This window comes from Trichechus manatus, unplaced genomic scaffold (genome assembly GCF_000243295.1).
Source record: "Trichechus manatus latirostris isolate Lorelei unplaced genomic scaffold, TriManLat1.0 scaffold00052, whole genome shotgun sequence".
Classification (NCBI taxonomy): domain Eukaryota; kingdom Metazoa; phylum Chordata; class Mammalia; order Sirenia; family Trichechidae; genus Trichechus; species Trichechus manatus.
The window spans coordinates 10,173,502-10,192,927 of NW_004443988.1; the positions used below are offsets into that span (position 1 = coordinate 10,173,502).

A 19,426-nucleotide genomic window follows, 5' to 3' on the forward strand; every position below is an offset into this window, starting at 1 on the left:
TTTAGGGAGTGGAGGCAGAGAGCGAACGTAGCCTGACTTGTGGGTGTTGGTACCCCAACAGCAATGGAATCCAAGCATGTGGGCTCTAGTCCTAGCCTCACAACTTCCTGGCTGTTGACCTTAGGCAAGTCGCTTCATTCCTCAAAGCCTCAGGCTCCTCATTTGTAAAATGAGATACCATTAGCACCTATTTCAGAGGACTGTTCTGAGCATAAAATCAAGGAGAGAGTATAGAAATACATTGTAACAGAGAGCGGTGTACAAATAAAAAATGGTGGTAGTAGTATTAATTACCATTCACACCTGGGTCAGGGGAACTCATCGGGGCTGGGCTGAAACAGCCAACACTGCCCTCGGGGGCAGAGACAGCCCCCCAGCTGCCTCACTGGAAATGCCTCCTGGGAGCTGCTTATGTGGTCGCTCTGCACATGTCCCACTGACAGGGAGAGGAAAGTCATTGGCATTCTCCACCTCCTGGAAGCCCACCTCTGTCCTCACTTGGCACAGGACCCTGGGTGTGCTGGGATTGGAAGCCCCATTTCTTTCTGGCTAACTGAATAGATGGCAAGGAGGCAGGCAAATAGCTAGATGGTCAGCCAACAATTTACGTGACAATTAAAACCTTGGAGGGAGGGAGTGCTGAGAGGATTTCTACTGCTGTAAACTGGGGGGTGGGGTGGGGTCAGACTGAAGATTGTGTGGATTAGGTCAGGTGTGGGAAGTTGTCGGTAAGGCCAATTGCTGAGCCAAGGGTGGCTCACAGGCTTGGGTCTAATGGTGTCACACTCATTCTTTGATCATACCTTTCTCTTCTCATTCACCCCAAGTGCCTACTCAGTGCTTGACACATTGTAGGGCCTCTCTCAATCCTTATTTGCTGAATGAAATTGAAGTGGGTTCAATCCTCCAACGCTTTGCCACTCAAAATGTGGCCCCAGGACCAGCAGCACTGGGATGTTGAGTTGATTCTGACTCATGTTGACCCCACGCACGTCAGAGTAGAACTGTGCTCCATAGGGTTTTCAATGGCTGATTTTTCAGAAGTGCTCTGGGTAGACTCAAATCACCAACCTTTTGGTTAACAGCTGAATGCATGAACTGTTTGCACCACCCAGGGAAAACTGAATAGAAGGACCTGAATCTGCCTATTAACAAGCTTCCCAGATGATTTCTCTGCACCTTGATGTGTGAGAAGCTCTGCTCTAACCAGCCCAGTTCTTGGGCTCCCACCAGCTTTTTCATTGGTTAGATTGCCAAATCAGGCTGTGCGTAGGCCAATCAATTGTGCAACATTTGGCAATTATGACACTGGATTCCATTCTAAAAGAGACAAATTAGTGGAGTCACAGAGATGTGACCTCAGCAGCAGCAGTAGGAGATGCCAAGTATAAACTCCTGGCCAAATGACACCATTCGTTTTCCTTCCTGTGTGACAACTCTGTTAACATTTTTGATAAATATGGATTATATATTTCCTTGAAAATATAGAGTCATGGGGAAAATGCTAGAAGAAATACATCGAAATATTATGCTTATCTCTGAAAGTCTGATAGGTATTATGGGTGGTAGTTATTTTTTCCCGTATACTTTTCTAGGTTTTCCAAATATTTTACAACAAGCATGTTTTATTTTACAAAAAAACAAAACAAAAAAAAACTCTTAAAAAACTGTTTTTGCCCAGCAGCAAGTTTACCCCACCCTACAGAAGAGATTATTTAATCCAAGGAGGGGAGCAATTTGCCTGCAATACCAGTGAGTCAGGGGCTCATCCAGGGAAGGAAGTAGGGAGACCTGGTGTCTTTCTGGGAAGCCACATGGCATTGGGGCCCCTGCTCAGGACACATCTGGGAATCTAGAAGACACCCTTTGTTAGGTTACAGCATCCTGGGATGGGTGTGGCAGTGTTTAATTGGAATGCAGGGTGGCTTCGTTGGAGAAGGAAAGGAGCATGGCGTGCGGGCTGTGGTTTGGAGGAGGAGGAATGGGCAGATGGGTGTTATGATTAGATGGAGGAGGACAAGGGCAATATCATCTCCATCTGGGGCCCTCCACTCCTCCAGGACAACTCCAAAATTTCTTAAGGACTGAAAAAAGGTCCAGAAACATTGCTCAGGATTGAGTCTGTTGGTCTGAATGCAGCCCCTGAGTGTGTGGGAATCCCCTCTGGGGGAGATGCGGGGAGTTGAAGCCGGTCCTCTGGTAGAATGGGCTTATGGGATGCAACCTATTCTTTCCCTCCAAACTTCAACTGGGGCAGGGTTTGGTTGGTTACCCTGGCCCAAGATTAGTGACTCTCATGGAAATTCCTTACAGGACCGGCCCATCCCAAACAGAGTTGCAGGGTGACCACTTGCTCAGAGAAAACATTCTAGTAGCCTCCAGGCCACCCGGAAAAGCCCAGGTGTATGTAAGAGCATTGTCTTTTATGCTTCACAGACATCAGCCCATCACCGGATGCCATGTTCCCATTCATATTATAGATGAGGAAACTGAGGCCCAGAGGGTGGAGGCAAGTAAGCTGAAGCTCCCCAGAAAGGGGAGTTCCCTAGCTTTTTTCTGGCCCCTTCTTCCTGGGTGGATACATAGGTAGGGTTTGTGTTTAACAGAACCAAACATTAGAAACTCATAAAACAAATGAGTGTGGCTTACAGTGGGTCAGTGTGGGCTATGAAGTTAAACTGAATCTGAACCACTGCTCAGCCACTGGCTAACAGTTTGATCATGGACAATAACTTAAATTCCCTGAGTTCTGAGTTCTTCATCTGTAAAAATGGGTATGATAGCATCACATAGGATTGTTGGGAGGGTGAAATAAGTTAATTCATGAAAAGTGTTAAGAGCAGCTCTTGGAACATAGTAAATGCTCGATAAAGGTTAGTCAGTATTGTTGTTGTTATTGCCATGGGGATGGTTTCCAGAATCAGCATCTGGGAAAACAGCAAAAAGGCAAGAGAGAATGGGGTACATGGACAAGAAAAATGGTATTTGCTTAGAATGCTACCAGGATCAGAGTGGCAAAAAGATCCGAATAATCCACCTCTTGAATTGAACTTCTAGCAACAGATTTTTTCAGCAAAGAACTCGGTGGGGTGTTTTCCAGGATGGAGTTGTCATTTGACAGCTGGTCATAGCAGCTTTTCAAGTGTGGCCATAAATGCCTTTGGACTCCAGACGCCTGCCTTCAGTACCAGAGTTGGGCTGCCCTCGAGCTTGGAGCTGGCCTTAGAATCCAGTTAATGGCAAGCTCAGGAGAGGTAGGAAAAGGCCCCGAGCCCACAGTAATGGGCTACTTCCCACAGGCTCAGTGCTCTAATCATAGCTCTGTTCCCAAGATACTGTGTGACCCCAAACAAATCAATTACCTTCTCTGTGCCTTCATTTTTCCAATTGTAAATCAGGGCATACTCTGCCTGACCTGTGTTGCAGCTGGGAAGTGGGTATCAAAAAACTTTAAAAAAGCAAATGTGAAATCACAGAGCTCAGAGGCTCTACTGGAAATACTGCAGAGACAAATAACTAGAGAGACACACAGAGCAGCCCCTGCCAGCCCCCAGGCTGGCGTGGGTGGGTCTGGCTTCGTTTTTGGGCTATGTGTGCTGTGAGTGCTCTGTGAGAAAGGCCTGGAGCAGAGCAGTGCAGGACAAGCAATGCATTTCCGTGCAGCTGCGCACTATTTTATCTAAAAACACACCACAATTCCATTATATTGGAAAGTGTCACTTCAAAGTTTTGAATAAAAATGAGGTTTTCAAAATTGAAAAATGGACTTCTTTACCGCTTTATTTAAGAATATAAACAAAACCCTTTTTTTCCAAGTAGTTCAGATGCCACCTTGCATCTGTCTGTTGTACTGTGGTGGCTTGCATGTTGCTGTGATGCTGGAAGCTATGCCACTGGTATGTCAAATACCAGTAGGGTCACCCATGGTGGACAGGTTTCAGTGGAGCTTCCAGACTAAGACAGACTAAGAAGGGCCTGGCAATCTACTTCCGAAAAAATTGGCCAGTGAAAACCTTATGGATAGCAGTGGAACATTGTCTGATACAGTACTGGAAGATGAGCCCCTCAGGCTGGACTATAATTCAATTTACGTACCAACCACTAATGCCAAAGATGAGAAAATTGAAGATTTTTAACAACTCCTGCAGTCTGAAATTAATCAAACATGCAATCAAGATGCAATGATAATTACTGGTGACTGGAATGTGAAAACTGGAAACAAAGAAGGATCTGTAGTTGGAAAATATGACCTTGGTGATAGAAATGACTCAGGAGATCACATGATAGAATTTTGCAAGACCATTGACTTTTTCATTGCAAATACTTTTTCAGCAACATAAGCTGTGACTATACATGTGGACCTCACCGGATAGAAAACACAGGAATCAAATCGACTACATCTGTGGAAAGAGATGGAAAAGCTCCATGTCATCAGTCAGAACAAGGCCAGACGCCAACTGTGGCACAGAACACCAATTGCTCATATGCAGTTTAAGTTGAAGCTGAAGAAAATTAAAACAAGTTCACGAGAACCAAAGTATATTGCACCTGAATTTAGAGACCATCTCAAGAATAGATTTGATGCATTGAACACAAATGACCGAGGACCAGGCAAGTTGTGGGATGACATCAAGGACATCACATGTGAAGAAAGCAAGAGGTCATTAAAAAGACAGGAAGAAAGAAAAGACCTAAAAAGATGTCAGGAGAGACTCTGAAACTTGCCTTTGAACATATCTAAAGTGAACAGAAGAAATGATGAAGTAAAAGAACTAAACAGAAGATTTCAAAGGGTGGCTTGAGAAGACAAAGTAAAGTATTATAATGACATATGCAAAGACCTGGAGTTAGAAGATCAAAAAGGGAAAAATACTCTTGGCATTTCTCAAGCTGAAAGAACTGGAGAAAAATTTCAAGCCTCGAACTGTGATTTTGAAGGATTCTGCTGGGAAAATATTGAATGACAAAGCATCAAAAGAAGATGGAAGGAATACACAGAGTCACTGTACCAAAAATAATTGGTTGACATTCAACCATTTCAGGAGGTAGCATAGGATCAAGAACTGATGGTATTGAAGGAGGAAGTCCAAGCTGCACTGAAGGCACTGGTGAAAAATAAGTCTCCAGGAATCGACCAAATATCAATTGAGATATTTCAACAAATGGATATAGTGCTGGATGTACTCATTCATCTATGCCAAGAAACTTGGAAGGTAGCTGCCTGGCTGAGATCCACATTTGTGCCCATTCCAAAGAAAGGTGATCCAACAGAATGTGGAAATTATCAAACAATATCATTAATATCACATGCAAGTAAAATTTTGCTGAAGATCATTCAAAAGTAGTTGCAGCAGTACATCAACAGGGAATTGCCAGAAATTCAAGGCGGATTCAGAAGAGGACATGGAATGAGGGATATCATTGTTGATGTCAGGTGGATCTTGGCTGAAAGCAGAGAATACCAGAAAGATGTTTACCTGTGTTTTATTGACTATGCAAAGGCATTAGATTGTGTGGGTCATAACAAATTATGGATAACATTGTGAAGAATGGGAATTTCAGAGCAGTTAATTGTGCTCATAGGGAACCTGTGTTTAGATCAAGAGGCAGTCATTTGAACAGAACAAGGGGATACTGCATGGTTTAATGTCAGGAATGATGTGCTTCAGAGTTGTATCCTTTCACTATACTTATTCAATCTTTATGCTAAGCAATACTCCGAGAAGCTGGACTATATGAAGAAGAATGTGGCATAAGGATTGGAGAAAGATTTGTTAACAACGTGCGCTATGCAGATGACACAACCTTGTCTGCTGAAAGTGAAGAGGACTTGAAGCACTTACTGGTGAAGATCAAAGACCACATCCTTCGTATGGATTACGTCTCAACATAAAGGAAACAAAAATCCTCAAAACTGGACCAATAAGCAACATCATGATAAGTGGAGAAAAGACTGAAGTTGTCAAGGATTTCATTTTACCTGGATCCACAATTGACACCCGTGGAAGCAGCAGTCAGGAAATGAAATGACGTATTGCATTGGGCAAATCTACTGCAAAATACTTCTTTAAAGTTTTGAAAAGCAAAGATGTCCCTTTGAGGACTAAGGTGAGCCTGACCCAAGCCATGGTATTTTCAATTGCCTTTTATGCATGTGAAACCTGGACAATGAATAAAGAAGACCAAATAAGAATTGATGCCTTTTAATTATGGTGTTAGTGAAAAATATTGAATGTACTGTGGACTGCCAGAAGAACGAACAAGTCTATCTTGGAAGAAGTACAGACAGAAAGTTTCTTGAAAGGGAAGATGATGAGACTTCATCTCACGTACTTTGTACAAGTTATCAGGAGGAACAAGTCCCTAAAGAAGGACATCATGTTTGGTAAAGCAGAGGGTCAGCGAAAAAGAGTAAGACCCTCAACGAGATGGATTGACACAATGGCTGCAACAATGGGCTCAAACATAGCAAGGATTGTGAGTATGGCACAGGACTGGGCAGTGTTTAGTTCTGTCGTACATCGGGTTGCTATGAGCTGGAACCGACTTGAAGGCATCTAGCAACAACAACAGTCTAGATGGCCTGGGGGACATTGTTAACTTTTTAAAGGTATTTTGAAAAATTCCACTTCTTGGTGCCTGTGTATCTGATAAGGAGGCATTTTCTCTGCACCTGGACCCCCCAGCACCCTGGCGTGCCTCTGCTGCATCCTTTCCCAGCTAAGGCTCGGTTGTCTCACTCTCTGCCTCCTGTGATGGATTTTCAGCTCTTTGAGGACAGAGGCCATGCTTTTCTTCTCCGTCCCAGTATCTAGCACACTTTCTAGCTTACGTTATAGGCATTCTGTAAGGGCTGGTGGTTTCTCTGGCAATAAAATTAAAGAAATTTGGAGCAATTGCTCCTAGGGAGGCAGCTTGTCCAAGTGGCATGAACACTGGTCTGGGAGTCTAACTCTGCTCCTAACTACCGACGTGACCACAAATAATTTTCTTTCTTTTGTGGAGTCCAAGTTTCCCAACTCATGCATTCATTTCAATCAGCAAAGGGTCAGCGAGCACTTACACCATGCCAGGAATCATGAGAGATACTTGAACAAGAAAGATTACAGGGTACAATCTGCACACAGAGAGGAAGAGAGACATGGAAACAATCTCCATAAAATGCAATGCATGCACTCCTACTAGGATGGCTAAAATAAAAAAGACAGACAATAACAAGTGTTGGCATGGAGGTGGAGAACCCTCATACATTGTTAATGGGAATGTAGAATGGTGCCACCACTTTGGAAAACAGTTTGACGATTCCTCAAAAAGTTAAACATAGAGTTACCATACGACTCTGAAATTCTAGTCCTAGGCATTTACCCAAGAGAAATGAACACACACGTCCACACAAAAATTTGTACTAGAATGTTCATAGCAATGTTAGTCACAAAAGCCAAAAATTGGAAACAACCCAAACACCCATCACTAATGAACGCATAAACAAAATGTAGTATATCAATACAATGAAATATTATTTAGCTATAAGAAGGAATGAAATACTGATAGATGCTACAAAGTGGATGGGCCTTGAAAATATCATGAAAGAATAAGTGAAAGAAACTAGTCTCAAAAGACCACATATTAAATGATTCCATTTATACAAAATGTCCAGAATAGGCAAATCTATGGAGACAAAAACTAGATTAGTGGTTGTCTAGAGCTAGGGGAAAGGGCTAGGGGGTGACAACTAAAGGGTACAGGATTTCTTTTTGAAGTGATGGAAATGTTCTAAAATTGATAGTGGTGATAGTTGTACAACTCTGTGAACATACTAAAAACCATTAATGTGTACAATTTAAATGGGTGAATTATATGGCATGCAAATTATATCTCCATAAAGCTGTTAAAAAAAACTAATAGATGTTATGACACATGGAAACACTGCATGGGGGAAGGTCTAGAGGAGGAAGAACCAACTGTATTTGTGGATAGTGGTCAGAGGAAGCTTCCCAGAAGAACCGACTCTTGTGGCAATTCTTGAAGGAGTAGATATGACTTGAGAAGGAAAAGGACTTTCCAGGTAAAGGAGACCCATGAGCAAAGCCATGGAGGTGTGAGGGAGCTGGAGGTGGAGGAGGAAGAGGGGCAAGTAGGTGATGAAGGATGAGAGACTGGAAAAGTGGGTAAAGTCTGGTCATAGAGGGCTTCTCATGTCACATTACAGAGCTGGGGTTTATCCTGCACATTTTCTCTGAGCACGAGGGAGCTGAGAGCATCACCTGCGAGGTCTGGTTTTCTTCTTAACTTACACAGGCTGTGAGGACTGTGCTGCTCCTAGACTGTAAATCTTAGCTCATCTCTTAAAGATTGTGTGGCTTTTGCAAGTTATGAGAGACAAGTGACTCTGGACATCAGGAAGATTGTCCAGGCTCACATGTTTTAGGTTGGAGAGGGAAATGGTGTGGGCTTGTGGGGAAGGGGCAGCCCCTATGTACTCACTGCACAATTGGCCTTCATCCTCTCCCTGGGCACAGTCCCGGTGGAAGTCGCAGGCCTGCCCGAGCTGAAGGACTGTCCCGTTCCAGCAAGTGAAGGAACTCTGCAAGGCCATCTTGGAGCCTGGGGATGTTCCTGGAGAGCACACAGAGACACACAACTTGGTCAATTTGAGTAGCTGCAGGCACGGCTGGCCTGATCGGGTGATTCCATTAGAAGCCTGCAGGGGATGCATCACTCCCCCTTGCCTTTCACACACCAATGCCAGGCAAGATGGACACATCTCCATCTCCATCTGGCTACACCTCTGGGCCAACACCAGGAGGCTGAGTAGATGCCAAAGCTCTTAACACTCCCCACGGCTCTCTAGGGATTTCACTTTCTAGCAATGGTGAGTAGCAGAGTGGCCTGAGGTTTGGTCCACGTTCACTGAATATTCTAGGGTTCTCAAACCCATGGCTTTAGTGTGCCAGGTGAACAGCCTACTGGTGGAGTCCCATCTGCACACAGACAGCTCTACCCTCAAGGTAGAATTTAGAAGTATCAAGAGGCATGCCTGGTCCAGTGTTTCTCCCCCATGTTCTTAACCCCAGATTCCACAATTGGAGTGACTTATTGAAAGGATTCTGGAAACATGGAACATTTTCTGTTGTGGAATGCCAACAGCACCATTGTAAGAGCTTGGCCCTGGGTCCTGGACCTGGTTCCTGCATGGCTGGCTGTGTGGTCCCATGTTCCTTCTCCTGTCTGGTGCCCAGTCTCCCGTTCTATAAAAGGAGGGGTTTTGACTATATCTCTAAGGTTTGTTCCATTTCTGTAACCCTTAAATAAATCATGTTATTCAGAGGGGGCAGTGTGACATACTTCATAAAGAACATATTAGCAGTTATTACTTTCCTACATCAAGAACGATGTGTTATGATAGCTAATTAACCTGTGACCACTTGCTGTGCCTGCAGTCCCCAGAGAGCCAGGCCACTGGGAGGAGAGGGCTGGCCTGGCCTGCCCTGCTAAATGGGGACCACCCAGCAAGGGCCTAGCTGGTGCTTCTGACTGTGTCTCCTGCCACCCAAGTCTTGGATGGTGTGGGCTGGGGTGGTGGGACGTGCATCTGGCCCCTGTGGAGATTTGCAGGGAAGCCCCACTTGAGTCAACTCCCCAAGTCTGACTGCCAATGCACTCAACCCTCTTTTCTAGCTCCATCCCCGTGTAGCTGGTGCCTCAAGCATCTCCCTGTCCCCACCCTACCCCCCTCAATGCTCAGCTGAACCAGGACCCCCACTGGGCCAAGTCCCCCGGCCTCTTCAAGCTTTATGTAAGGGTAAGGGGAGGCCAATCCTGGCTGTGAAATCAGACTCCCAAGGGTGAGGGCTGGAAACATGTTTTAAAAAAGCCCCCAGCTGATTGAGACTTGCAGTTCTCCAGACTGGATGATCTCTAATGTCTGAATTTCCATGGTTTTCTGGTTCACTGACCTGTTCTCAATAGCATGGAAATGAAAATCAATTCAAGCCTGCTTACTTCTAGAATCCCCTGTCTATCTGAAGACATTCAGCGCTCTGTGGGAAGTTAGGCAAGTCTTAACGGTGCTCATTTCCTAAGTGGGAGCTGAAGTCAGAGAGCTGAGTGACTTGTCTAAGGTCTCACAACTTGTATGTAGGATTTGGACCCAGCCTGTCATACTGAAAAGCTGCTCTTTCCATCTCATGGCAGGGGACACTGGAGGTGGCCTTGTGGCCTCTTTTCTGGGATAGTACAGATAAGGCTCAGCTTTGCCAGATGATGGCAGATGAACACACGATGCTGTCAGACCTGACTCCTCTGTGAGTCCCGGGCATGGGAAACACGTGCCCAGCTGCAAGAGCTGAGACCTTCCAGGGAATCAGACCTGAGCCGTTTAACCGTCTCTTCCAGGTCCTAGCTGATCTGGGATCGAATTGCCTTTCCTGCCTCTCCTCTCTCTGCCTCTTCCCACGAAACCTGTGTTCCAGACTCCTCGAGTAAGATCGCCACAGTCTCATGGCTGTCGGTCCGGGTCCAGCTCACAGACGCCGCCTGTGACGGCATCACCCCTCCTCTCCGTGCTCAGTGCTCAGATCTTTCTTTGGCATCGCTTGCAGGCACCCAGCTCTGGAGAACGCCAAGTATGTTCCCGTCTGCTCTATCAGGTTGTAAGTTCCCCTGACCCCAGCCAGCGCTGGCCCCCCGAGAAGAGTTCTTGAACAGCCTTTGTTTGGATCAAGTCACCATCCAAACTTGACAAGCGTGAGCTGCAGGTTGCGTCAGATGAGCCTTGGTCACCTGAAGTCCTGCGTAGCTTTAGACCAGCTTCTCAGTGCTTTCACTTGTTTTTGTGACTAGATCTTTGTAGTTCACTTCCACCCTTTTCTTCCTCACAGAGAGGGGGAAATGTCACCCCGTTGTCCCTGAGTCTGAGAACAGCCGAAAACAATGCTTGTCCCAAGCCCCTTACAGGCTCCAAATGCAGGGAAAGGCACAATGAAGTTTTCCTCCCCAAACTCCACGTTTTCTCAGAGCAAACACACAGAATCAAAATACGAAAGAAATGACAAAAACAGATGCAATGCTCATTTATAAAGGTAATATGTTGAATTTATTTTATAGCTTTAATTTTGTGCTTGAATTCTCCACCTGTCTGTCATGTCCTCTTGGAAGATGGGAGATAAAATGCTTCTCCCAACAGACTGATTCTGGTCCACAGGAAGTTGCGGCCTTCCCCAGACAGAGTGGGAGGAGATACACCCCAACTTCAAGAGCTGGCTGGGGAGGCTTTGCTGGGGTAGCTGTGGACTTTGTCTCAGGAATCCAGAGCATGGCCAGGACCCCGGTATACACATAAGGAACACCCACTACACACCAGTCACAGCACAGGGCACTTTACCTGCCGTCTCACTAAACCTCATAACAACCAGGATGGGGGGTAGGGTGTTATTATTTCCACTTAATATAGAGAAGTGGGGGCAGGGAAGGTGAGGGGCTGTGACAGGCAGGTGACCTCCAGCTGGGAGCTGCTGGTGAGGGCCAGAACTGAAGTGTTCACCCCAGCTGGTGGGTCCCGCCTGCCAGTGACACTGCCTGTCCTCTCTGCTGCTTCTTCAGAGCAAAGGTATTTTGGATAATAAGAAAAATTCTCTTTCATTCTTGCTGGGTGATTTCTTGTTTCTAAAGCATTTTTCCTTATGCCTTAGCATATGTAATCATTAAATACAGTTAGGACCATATTAGACTCACTGCTAGCTCTACCAAAGAAAACATAAGCAAAATAAAAAACCTATAAAGACTTTCCCAATCTATGGAACATCTAGATGTTGTAGTGTTTTATTCACAACTTATGATCAGGCCTCCTGCCCCATTGTGGTTCTTCACAAACATATGTGTGTTCACACGCCAATTACTTGTCGTTCTCCAAATACGTCTTACACCTTCTTTTATTTTCTTTCATTCTAAGAACACATGTCTGTTTTTTGAAGTTTGAAACCAGAGTGAAAATAACTAACGCTCAGTGATGGTTGCACACCATGATTGATGTAATTGGCGTCACTGAATTGTACATGTGAAAAACGTTGAATTAGCATGTATTATGTTATATATATTTTTACAATAATTAAAAAAAAGTAACAGCCAGAATCACATCATCTGGAGGCCACCATTTTTAGTATCTTAGTATATATTTCTTTCTAGTTTTTCCCCGTTATGCTTTAAAAAGGAGCCCTGGTGGCACAGTGGTTAAGCGCTCAGCTGCTAACTGAAAGATTGGTGTCCAAACCCACTAGCCACTCCACAGGAGAAAGATGTGGCTGTCTGCTTCCATAAAGGCTATACCCCTGGAAACCCTATGGGGAAGTTCTACTCTGTCCAATAGGGTTGTTATGAGTTGCTATGAGTTGGAATCGACTTGACAGTAACAGGTTTTTTATTTAAAAGTGTGTATAGTTGTGGCATATGTATGCAAACTTTGCATTCTCCCTTAAAATAATTAAGGTTATATCATAAACTTTTCCAAGGACTTTAAAAATTCCCCATAAGAATACTTTTTAATGGCTACAATGCTGTATGATATGCACCAGCATTTATTTAAGCATTATTCAATGACTAGACTTTTAGGCTTTTTAAAAAACACTTTAAAGAATGTCTTTGAGCATAATCCTTTGCCTGCTAAATTTCAGGTTATTTTCAGAGGATAGATTCCTAGAAGTGGAATTACTGAATCAAAGAGTATAAACATTTTAAAGGTTCTTGATACATATTGCCAAATTGCTTTCTAGAAGTTAATTCAGTTTACATTCTCACCAGTTGTTTTCGTACATGTTTGCCCCACTTACCACATCCTGGCCCATTCTGAGTAGTATCACATGTATGTATAGTTGTGTACCTCATAACGTCGATTTGGGCAACATCCGACTGCCTGCGTGTCTGTGGTCCCATAAGGTTATACTCTTTACTTTATTCCCTATAGAGCAATGAATAATTAGAGGACTGGGATTCTAATCTTTGTTATGTCATGAGTGCACTATATGACAAAGTACCTCCCTCGATCTCTCTCGTCTGCACAAGGAAGGGGTTGAGCTCAGCGATTGCTGACATCCTTTAAGGCTCTAAAGTCAGAACCAGAGCTCATGCATGGCTGAAGGCCCGCTTACCCCAGGTCGCGGGCTCCCTGCTGTGGGTTTGGTTCATGAGGACTCAAGGGTGGCTGGGCTGTGGGTGGAATAACCCCCAGTCCCCGCTGCCTGGAGCGCCACCCTTGAGCCCACACACCCATACCACCTGCCCCAAAGTGCACCTTGTTTGGAAATAAGGTCTTTGCAGATGTTATCAGTTAACATGACATCATACCGGAGTTGAGTGGGTACTAACCCAATCTGAATGGCGTCATTATAAAAAGAAGAGACACAGAGAGACAGACAGAGGGAAGACAGAGTTATGTTGCAATAAGCCAAGGAACACCTAGGGCCACCAGAAGGTGAGAGAGACAAGGAAGAATCTTCTCCTAGAGCTTTCGAAGAGAGGATGGCCCTGCTGACACCCTGAATTCAGACTCTCAGCCTGAGTGAGGGTGTGGTGTTGCTTTCACTCTCTGGATGCCTGATTATATTTCCAGGACCCTGCTTCCTGGGCTATAGCCCGGGGCAGCCCAGAGGAGTCGTCTCCTTCAGCCCTGCTTCTCCCAATTTTTCTCCATCTCCTTCCCCCTGCTGGAGACTCCCAGTCTTGGTGGCATAGCCTCCTCCATACCACAGGGCGCTTTATGCTTACGGGAGATTCAATTAGATGGCCGCCTGGTATCTGATCTCTACTGCCAGCACAAACTCAAAACTAATGAGGCACAACAAAAACAACCACTCTGTCTTCACAAGTTCTTTCTTTTATGGGGCCCATAAATTCCAAGGAGAAAAGTACCCTCAGTGAATGGCTTTAATCAAGGGCCAGAGCTTCCTCCACAGCATCCTCTCTGTGGTTGTGAAATGGCTATGGTAGCTTATGGATTAGGGTAACCTGAGGCCCTGGATGATCACAGCCTGTCTCCAGAGTAGCAAAGAAGGGGCCACCCCCTGCTCCCTGGGGCACTTCCTGATGTCTTCCACCAGGGGAATTGCTGATTCCTAGTAGCACCATTGAAACACCCAAATGTCCAATCACATGAAGATGAGGGAGAGCTGAGATCAAGCCACTCTAAGGAGAATTGGTGCTTGGGAATCTTTGTTAGTAAAAGTCTTCTCTATGGAGATTTACTTTTTAGCCTTTGACACAGCGTTTCTTCCCAGGCTAACAATGTAAGTCACTGGGGGTCTTAAATTGTGATCATTCCTTTCTTTGGTATAGCATTTTTAACAGCTTACAGTATGCTTTCCTGATCCTTCCTTGTTTGAACCTCATAAAAACCTGGCAGAACAGTTATTATTATTCCCATCTGATTAATCAGAAGACTGAGGATCCAAGATACTAAATAATGTACAGAGAAATGCATTCTATACAGTAAGGCAGTACAACTTGCAACCAGTTACTTTCTAAGCGGCTTGTCTGAGGTCTTACAGTTAGTAAACTACAGATGAAGGCCCAGAACCACCTGGTCAGATGACCCCAGATCGAGCTCCTCTCCTATCGCTTAGATTAGAACATCGTCCAGAGCAGAGGTTCTCAGGCTTGACTGCTCACAGGAGTCACTTGGGAAGTTAGGAATATGATGTTCAGGCCCCACTGGACTAATTAAATCAGTATCTCTAGAGGTGAAGCCCTAGTATTGGTGGTTTTAAAAAGTCCCCAGGTGATTCTCAGGGTCATAGGGTTGAGAGCTTCTTCCTTGGAGGGCTAGAGGATCTGCCACGGAGCACCTGTATATTTTGGTGGGTCCTTTACCTTCCTGAGCCCCACCACCCCAGAATTAGGACGTCAGAGATGGAAGGGGCCTTGGAAATTGGTGAAGTACAGTGAGGGTGTTGTCCTTCAATCCAATCATCAAGGCCCCTTCCATCTCTGACATCCTAATTCTGGGGTTCTGGGCAGTGGTGATTGGTGGCTATATTTTTATAAGCCTGATTTGATATAGTTAGTGCCATCTTTATTAATGATGACCATTGTTAAGGACTCTTCTTGAAGCCTTCTGTCCTCCTCTGCCTCTTTACTAAGCAACTCACCCAGCAAGCTTCCATTGCTAGCCTCGTGTTGGCATTTCCTGTCTCTGTTATCTGTCATTTGCATCCTGGAACATTTCTCCGAAAACAGCATGCCACCTTTGTTTGCCCATTTATCTCCTCTCCGGATGCAGCAGAAACTAGTTCTGATTTGCATCAGAGACACGTGTGGTCCAAGCCAGGTAATGTGAATTGCTGTTCTACACCATGGGTGACTTATTGGGTCCATCACTGAGAATGATTCCTTGTTCCTAATTGTGCATGCAAAACAGAGTCCACATGTCCTCCCCTCCTTCAATCGTGTCTTGGAGATTTGATGCTAAGAAATCTACACATCTCTCTTATTTCAAATTTCTTTTTTAAATGAATGTCAAATTTTAGGGCACTTAATTAATTTTTAATTAAAGTGATTTACGTGGCATTAAAAAAAGGCACATTTGTATCAGCTTTCTGGCCATCTCCTACCTGCTTGCTCTTGCCTAACCGGTGATCCTCATTAAAGAGGGAGAATTGAGTGCTGCTTCAGTGAGAAGGGGCTCTTGCTCTTAAATCAAAGAGAAAGGGAAGTGATGGGTGGGAGGAGGCTGGCTTCTAGAGGATGTGAGGTCAAGAGGGGGGCTGGAGCTGGAGCCCAGAGACTGGGCCGGGCTCCCACCCGCTGGCTGAAACTCAGCGTTTCCCAGGACTCAGAGAATCAAGTGCTCAAGCATAAACAACCCCAGAAACGTGAAAATGGATGGTGACATGATGAGAATGTCAGCAAATAGTGTACACAGGCTAACAGCTGCAGCTACCTTGCTGACGTTAATGGGAGTGTTGGAAGGCCTGGAAAGTGTATAAATTAAGCCTGGCAGAGACCAGTCCTGCCGAGGGCTTTGAGCCTCATAAATTGTAGTGTGGACAACCTCATTAAAGAACTGGCATCTTAGACTTAATGGTCTGACGGAGACTGGAGGGACCCCGGAAGACATGGCCCCTGGACTCTCTGTTAGCCCAAAACTAAAACCATTCTTGAAGCCAACTCTTCAGACAAAGAGTAGTCTGGACTATAAGACATAAAATGATACTTGTAAAGAGTGTGCTTCTTAGCTCAAGGAGATACATGAGACTAAATGTGCAGCTCCTGTCTGGAGATGAGATGAGAAGGCAGAAAGGGACAAGAGCTGGTTGAATGGACACAGGAAATCCAGGTGGAAAGGAAGATTGTGCTGCCACAGTATAGGGAGAGCAACTAGGGTCACATAACAATGTGTATATAATATTTTTGTATAAGAAACTAACTTGAACTGTAAACTTTCACTTAAAGCACAATAAAAAAGAAAGAAAGAAAAAAACAAAAAAGAACTGGCATCTTGAGTTCATACTTAAAATGTAAATTGGTGAGGAGAGGGCCGAGCTATGGATGGCAGCTAGTAGGCTGGGTGAGAAAGCGCTGTACTGGGAATCAGGAGAGCTGGTTAGAGGCCTAGACCTGCCACTAGCCCCTGGGGCTGTGTGCCAGTCATCTCCTTCTGTGCCAAGCCTCAGTTTCCTTGTCTGATGATACTATAGGTTTTCTTCTGCTCTAAGGTTGTAGATCCTGAAGCCAGCCATTCCCATCTATTATGGACTTAGACTATTGCCTTCATGGTGTGTCCCCAGATCCTCTGCATCAGAGTCACTCAGGAGCCCCGTGTGATGCTTAAGGTTGTATGTTAACTTGGCTGGGCTATGATTCTCAGTGGTTTGACAGTTATGTAATGATGTAGTCATCTTCTACGATGTAATCTGATGTGGTCAGCCAATCAGTCGTAAGGGGAGTTTCCTTGGGGATGTGGCCTGCATCCAATATATATATGAATGTTCTGGCAAAGCTCACTTGCTTACTCTGGATCCTGCATCTGGCTCATCATCATCTGACCTCTGGTTCTTGGGACTTGAGTTAGCTGCCTGCTGTATTGCCAGCTGATCTTGGAATTCACTGGCCTCCGCAGCCTGTGAGCCAGCAGTCTGCTGTCTTACCTGCTGATCTTGGGTTCATCAGCCCCTACAGCTACGTGAATCAGGAGAAGCCTCCAGCCTGATGCCTGACCCATGGACTTGGGACTTGCCAGCCTCTACAACCGCGTGAGCCATTTCCTTGATATAAATCTTTCTCTCTATATATGTGCCTCACTGGTTTTGCTTCTCTAGAGAACCCAGCCTAAGACACCTGGTAATCATCACTCCTTCAGCCCCATTGCAGACTGATGGGATCAGAATATGTGGTGATGGAGCCTCAGAACCAGCAATTTCCTCAAGCTCCGGGTGACAATTGGGTACACTAAAGTCTGAGAACCTCTGGTGTAAGAGAAATGGATCTTCATCTTCAGTTCCTTCTCCCCTTGGAGGAATTTCAAGCCCACCAGCACCAACTTTTGACTGTGACAACTTCCTCCTTGGTTCATGTTCTCAGAGTCCCTTCCATGCCTAGGTTCTATTTCTCTTATTGCTCCATAGGCCCAAAGTATCACTTTGCTTAGTCTGTGTTATTGAGACCTCTAAGGTGCGGAGAAAATAATGCTAGGTTCCAGCCCCCTCTTTTAGTAGCCACCAGTGTGGACTTGACACAGTTCATAGGGTTTTTCTCTTCTGTAATCTGGGGATGCTATCTAACAGGGTTTTTGTGGGAATCAAATGAAGTCATGTGTGCATAAAACAATATGCTCTGTTCTTATTATGAGCTAATTTCAGAGAGCATCTGTGTTAGATATTGAGTGCTGTTGTAACAGAAATACCACAAGTGTATGGCTTTAACAAAGAGGAGTTTATTCTTTCACAGTCCAGTAGGCTAGAAGTCCGAATTCAGGGTGCCAGCTCCAGTGGGAGGGTTTTTCCTGCTGTTGGCTCTGGAGGAAGGTCCTTGTCATAAGTCTTCCCTTGGTCTGGGAGCATCTCAGCACAGAAAACTCAGGTCCAAAGATGCACTCTGCTCCTTTGGACGAGGTCCCCATGTCTCTCTGCTTGCTTCTCTTTTTATATCTCAAAAGAGATTGGCTTAAGATGCTATCTAATCTTGTAGATCTCATCAATATAACTGCCACTAATCTATCTTATTACATCATAGTGATAGAATGTACAACACATAGGGAAATCACATCAGATGACAAAATGGTAGACAATCTTACAGTACTGGGAACTATGACCTAGCCAAGTTGACAGCTATTTTGGGGGGACACAATTCAATCCATGACACTATCCCAAGAACTTTGGGAGAATTGGCCATGAGGGTGAATGGGAAAGGGTCAAAGAGGGGGTTGGACAGTCTAATCTTGGGGACAGACGGAACCTTTGGGCATACATCACATCACATGGCGGAGGTGAGGATCTACAGGGCCAGACTTTTTCAGAAAAACAATAATGGGGACAAACCCAACAGTTATTTGCAACACAAATAATGCCTATTAAAAATAGTAATTGCAATGATGAATTTTCAGGATTATTTGCACCCTACTACCCGGGTTAGCTTTCTGAAGCTGGCTCCTTTTAGATCTTAATCCTACTATGAACTTTAGCTGGCTTCAAGACTATTCAGTCCACATAAAGTTCTGCAAACCTGGTACAGCCACTTTTCCAGCTTTACCATGTCTCTTTGAATCTTCACTTAAACTCTATGACTTGTAGTTTCTTGAACGCTCAGTGATCACTACAGCCTCTGTGTAATCTGATTCCAGTGTCTGGAATCATTTCTCCATTGGAACAATTTCTCCTAAATCGGATGCCACTTTCCCCAATTGCCTGCACTTCTCCCTTGAAGAAAGACATGTGTCTCCCTCTGGGGTGCTCTGGTAATTGCTACATACCTTTAGCTCTGCAGTTCCCTCACTCTGTCGCAAGATTAGGTCTGTGATGCTATCTTTTCCCACTAAATTCTAAATGCCTTTATGCAGGTGGTCTGTCTTACTTATTTTATCTCCTGGAGGGTGCTTGGCACATAGTGAGTGCTAATGAATGTATGTTGAAGAAACCAGAAAATAGATCACCAACTTTAAGTGGAAGAATGTTGTGAGGTGGAATTTCCTTTCCTTCTGGAAATTGCTGATTCCCTGGGTTACATGGGAATCAACTTTTTCCATCCAACTTTTTCCCTTCATTCAATCCAATATTTGGCTTATTGAATAACAATTTTCAGAGCTTCCGCTATGTGTCTGGCTTTGAGGCAAAAGTAGTGAACAGAGTAACATGGGTAACCTCGTTCAATAGCTGAGTCACATGAGTTACCTCTGAGGATGTGATATTTGATGCTGACACTGATACTGATAGAGAAGAGGAGT

The 19,426-nt window shown here is 44.7% G+C and overlaps 1 protein-coding gene across 1 annotated transcript in view; it reads right to left on the minus strand.

Moving 5' to 3' along the window:
- ALK (ALK receptor tyrosine kinase) overlaps positions 1–19,426 on the minus strand; it is a 1,033,821-nt gene that overhangs the window by 168,841 nt on the left and 845,554 nt on the right. The window contains exon 6 of the mRNA XM_004377648.3: positions 8,485–8,616. Within this exon, the coding sequence (XP_004377705.1) occupies positions 8,485–8,616 (132 nt within the window). The remainder of the gene's footprint in view (positions 1–8,484; positions 8,617–19,426) is intronic.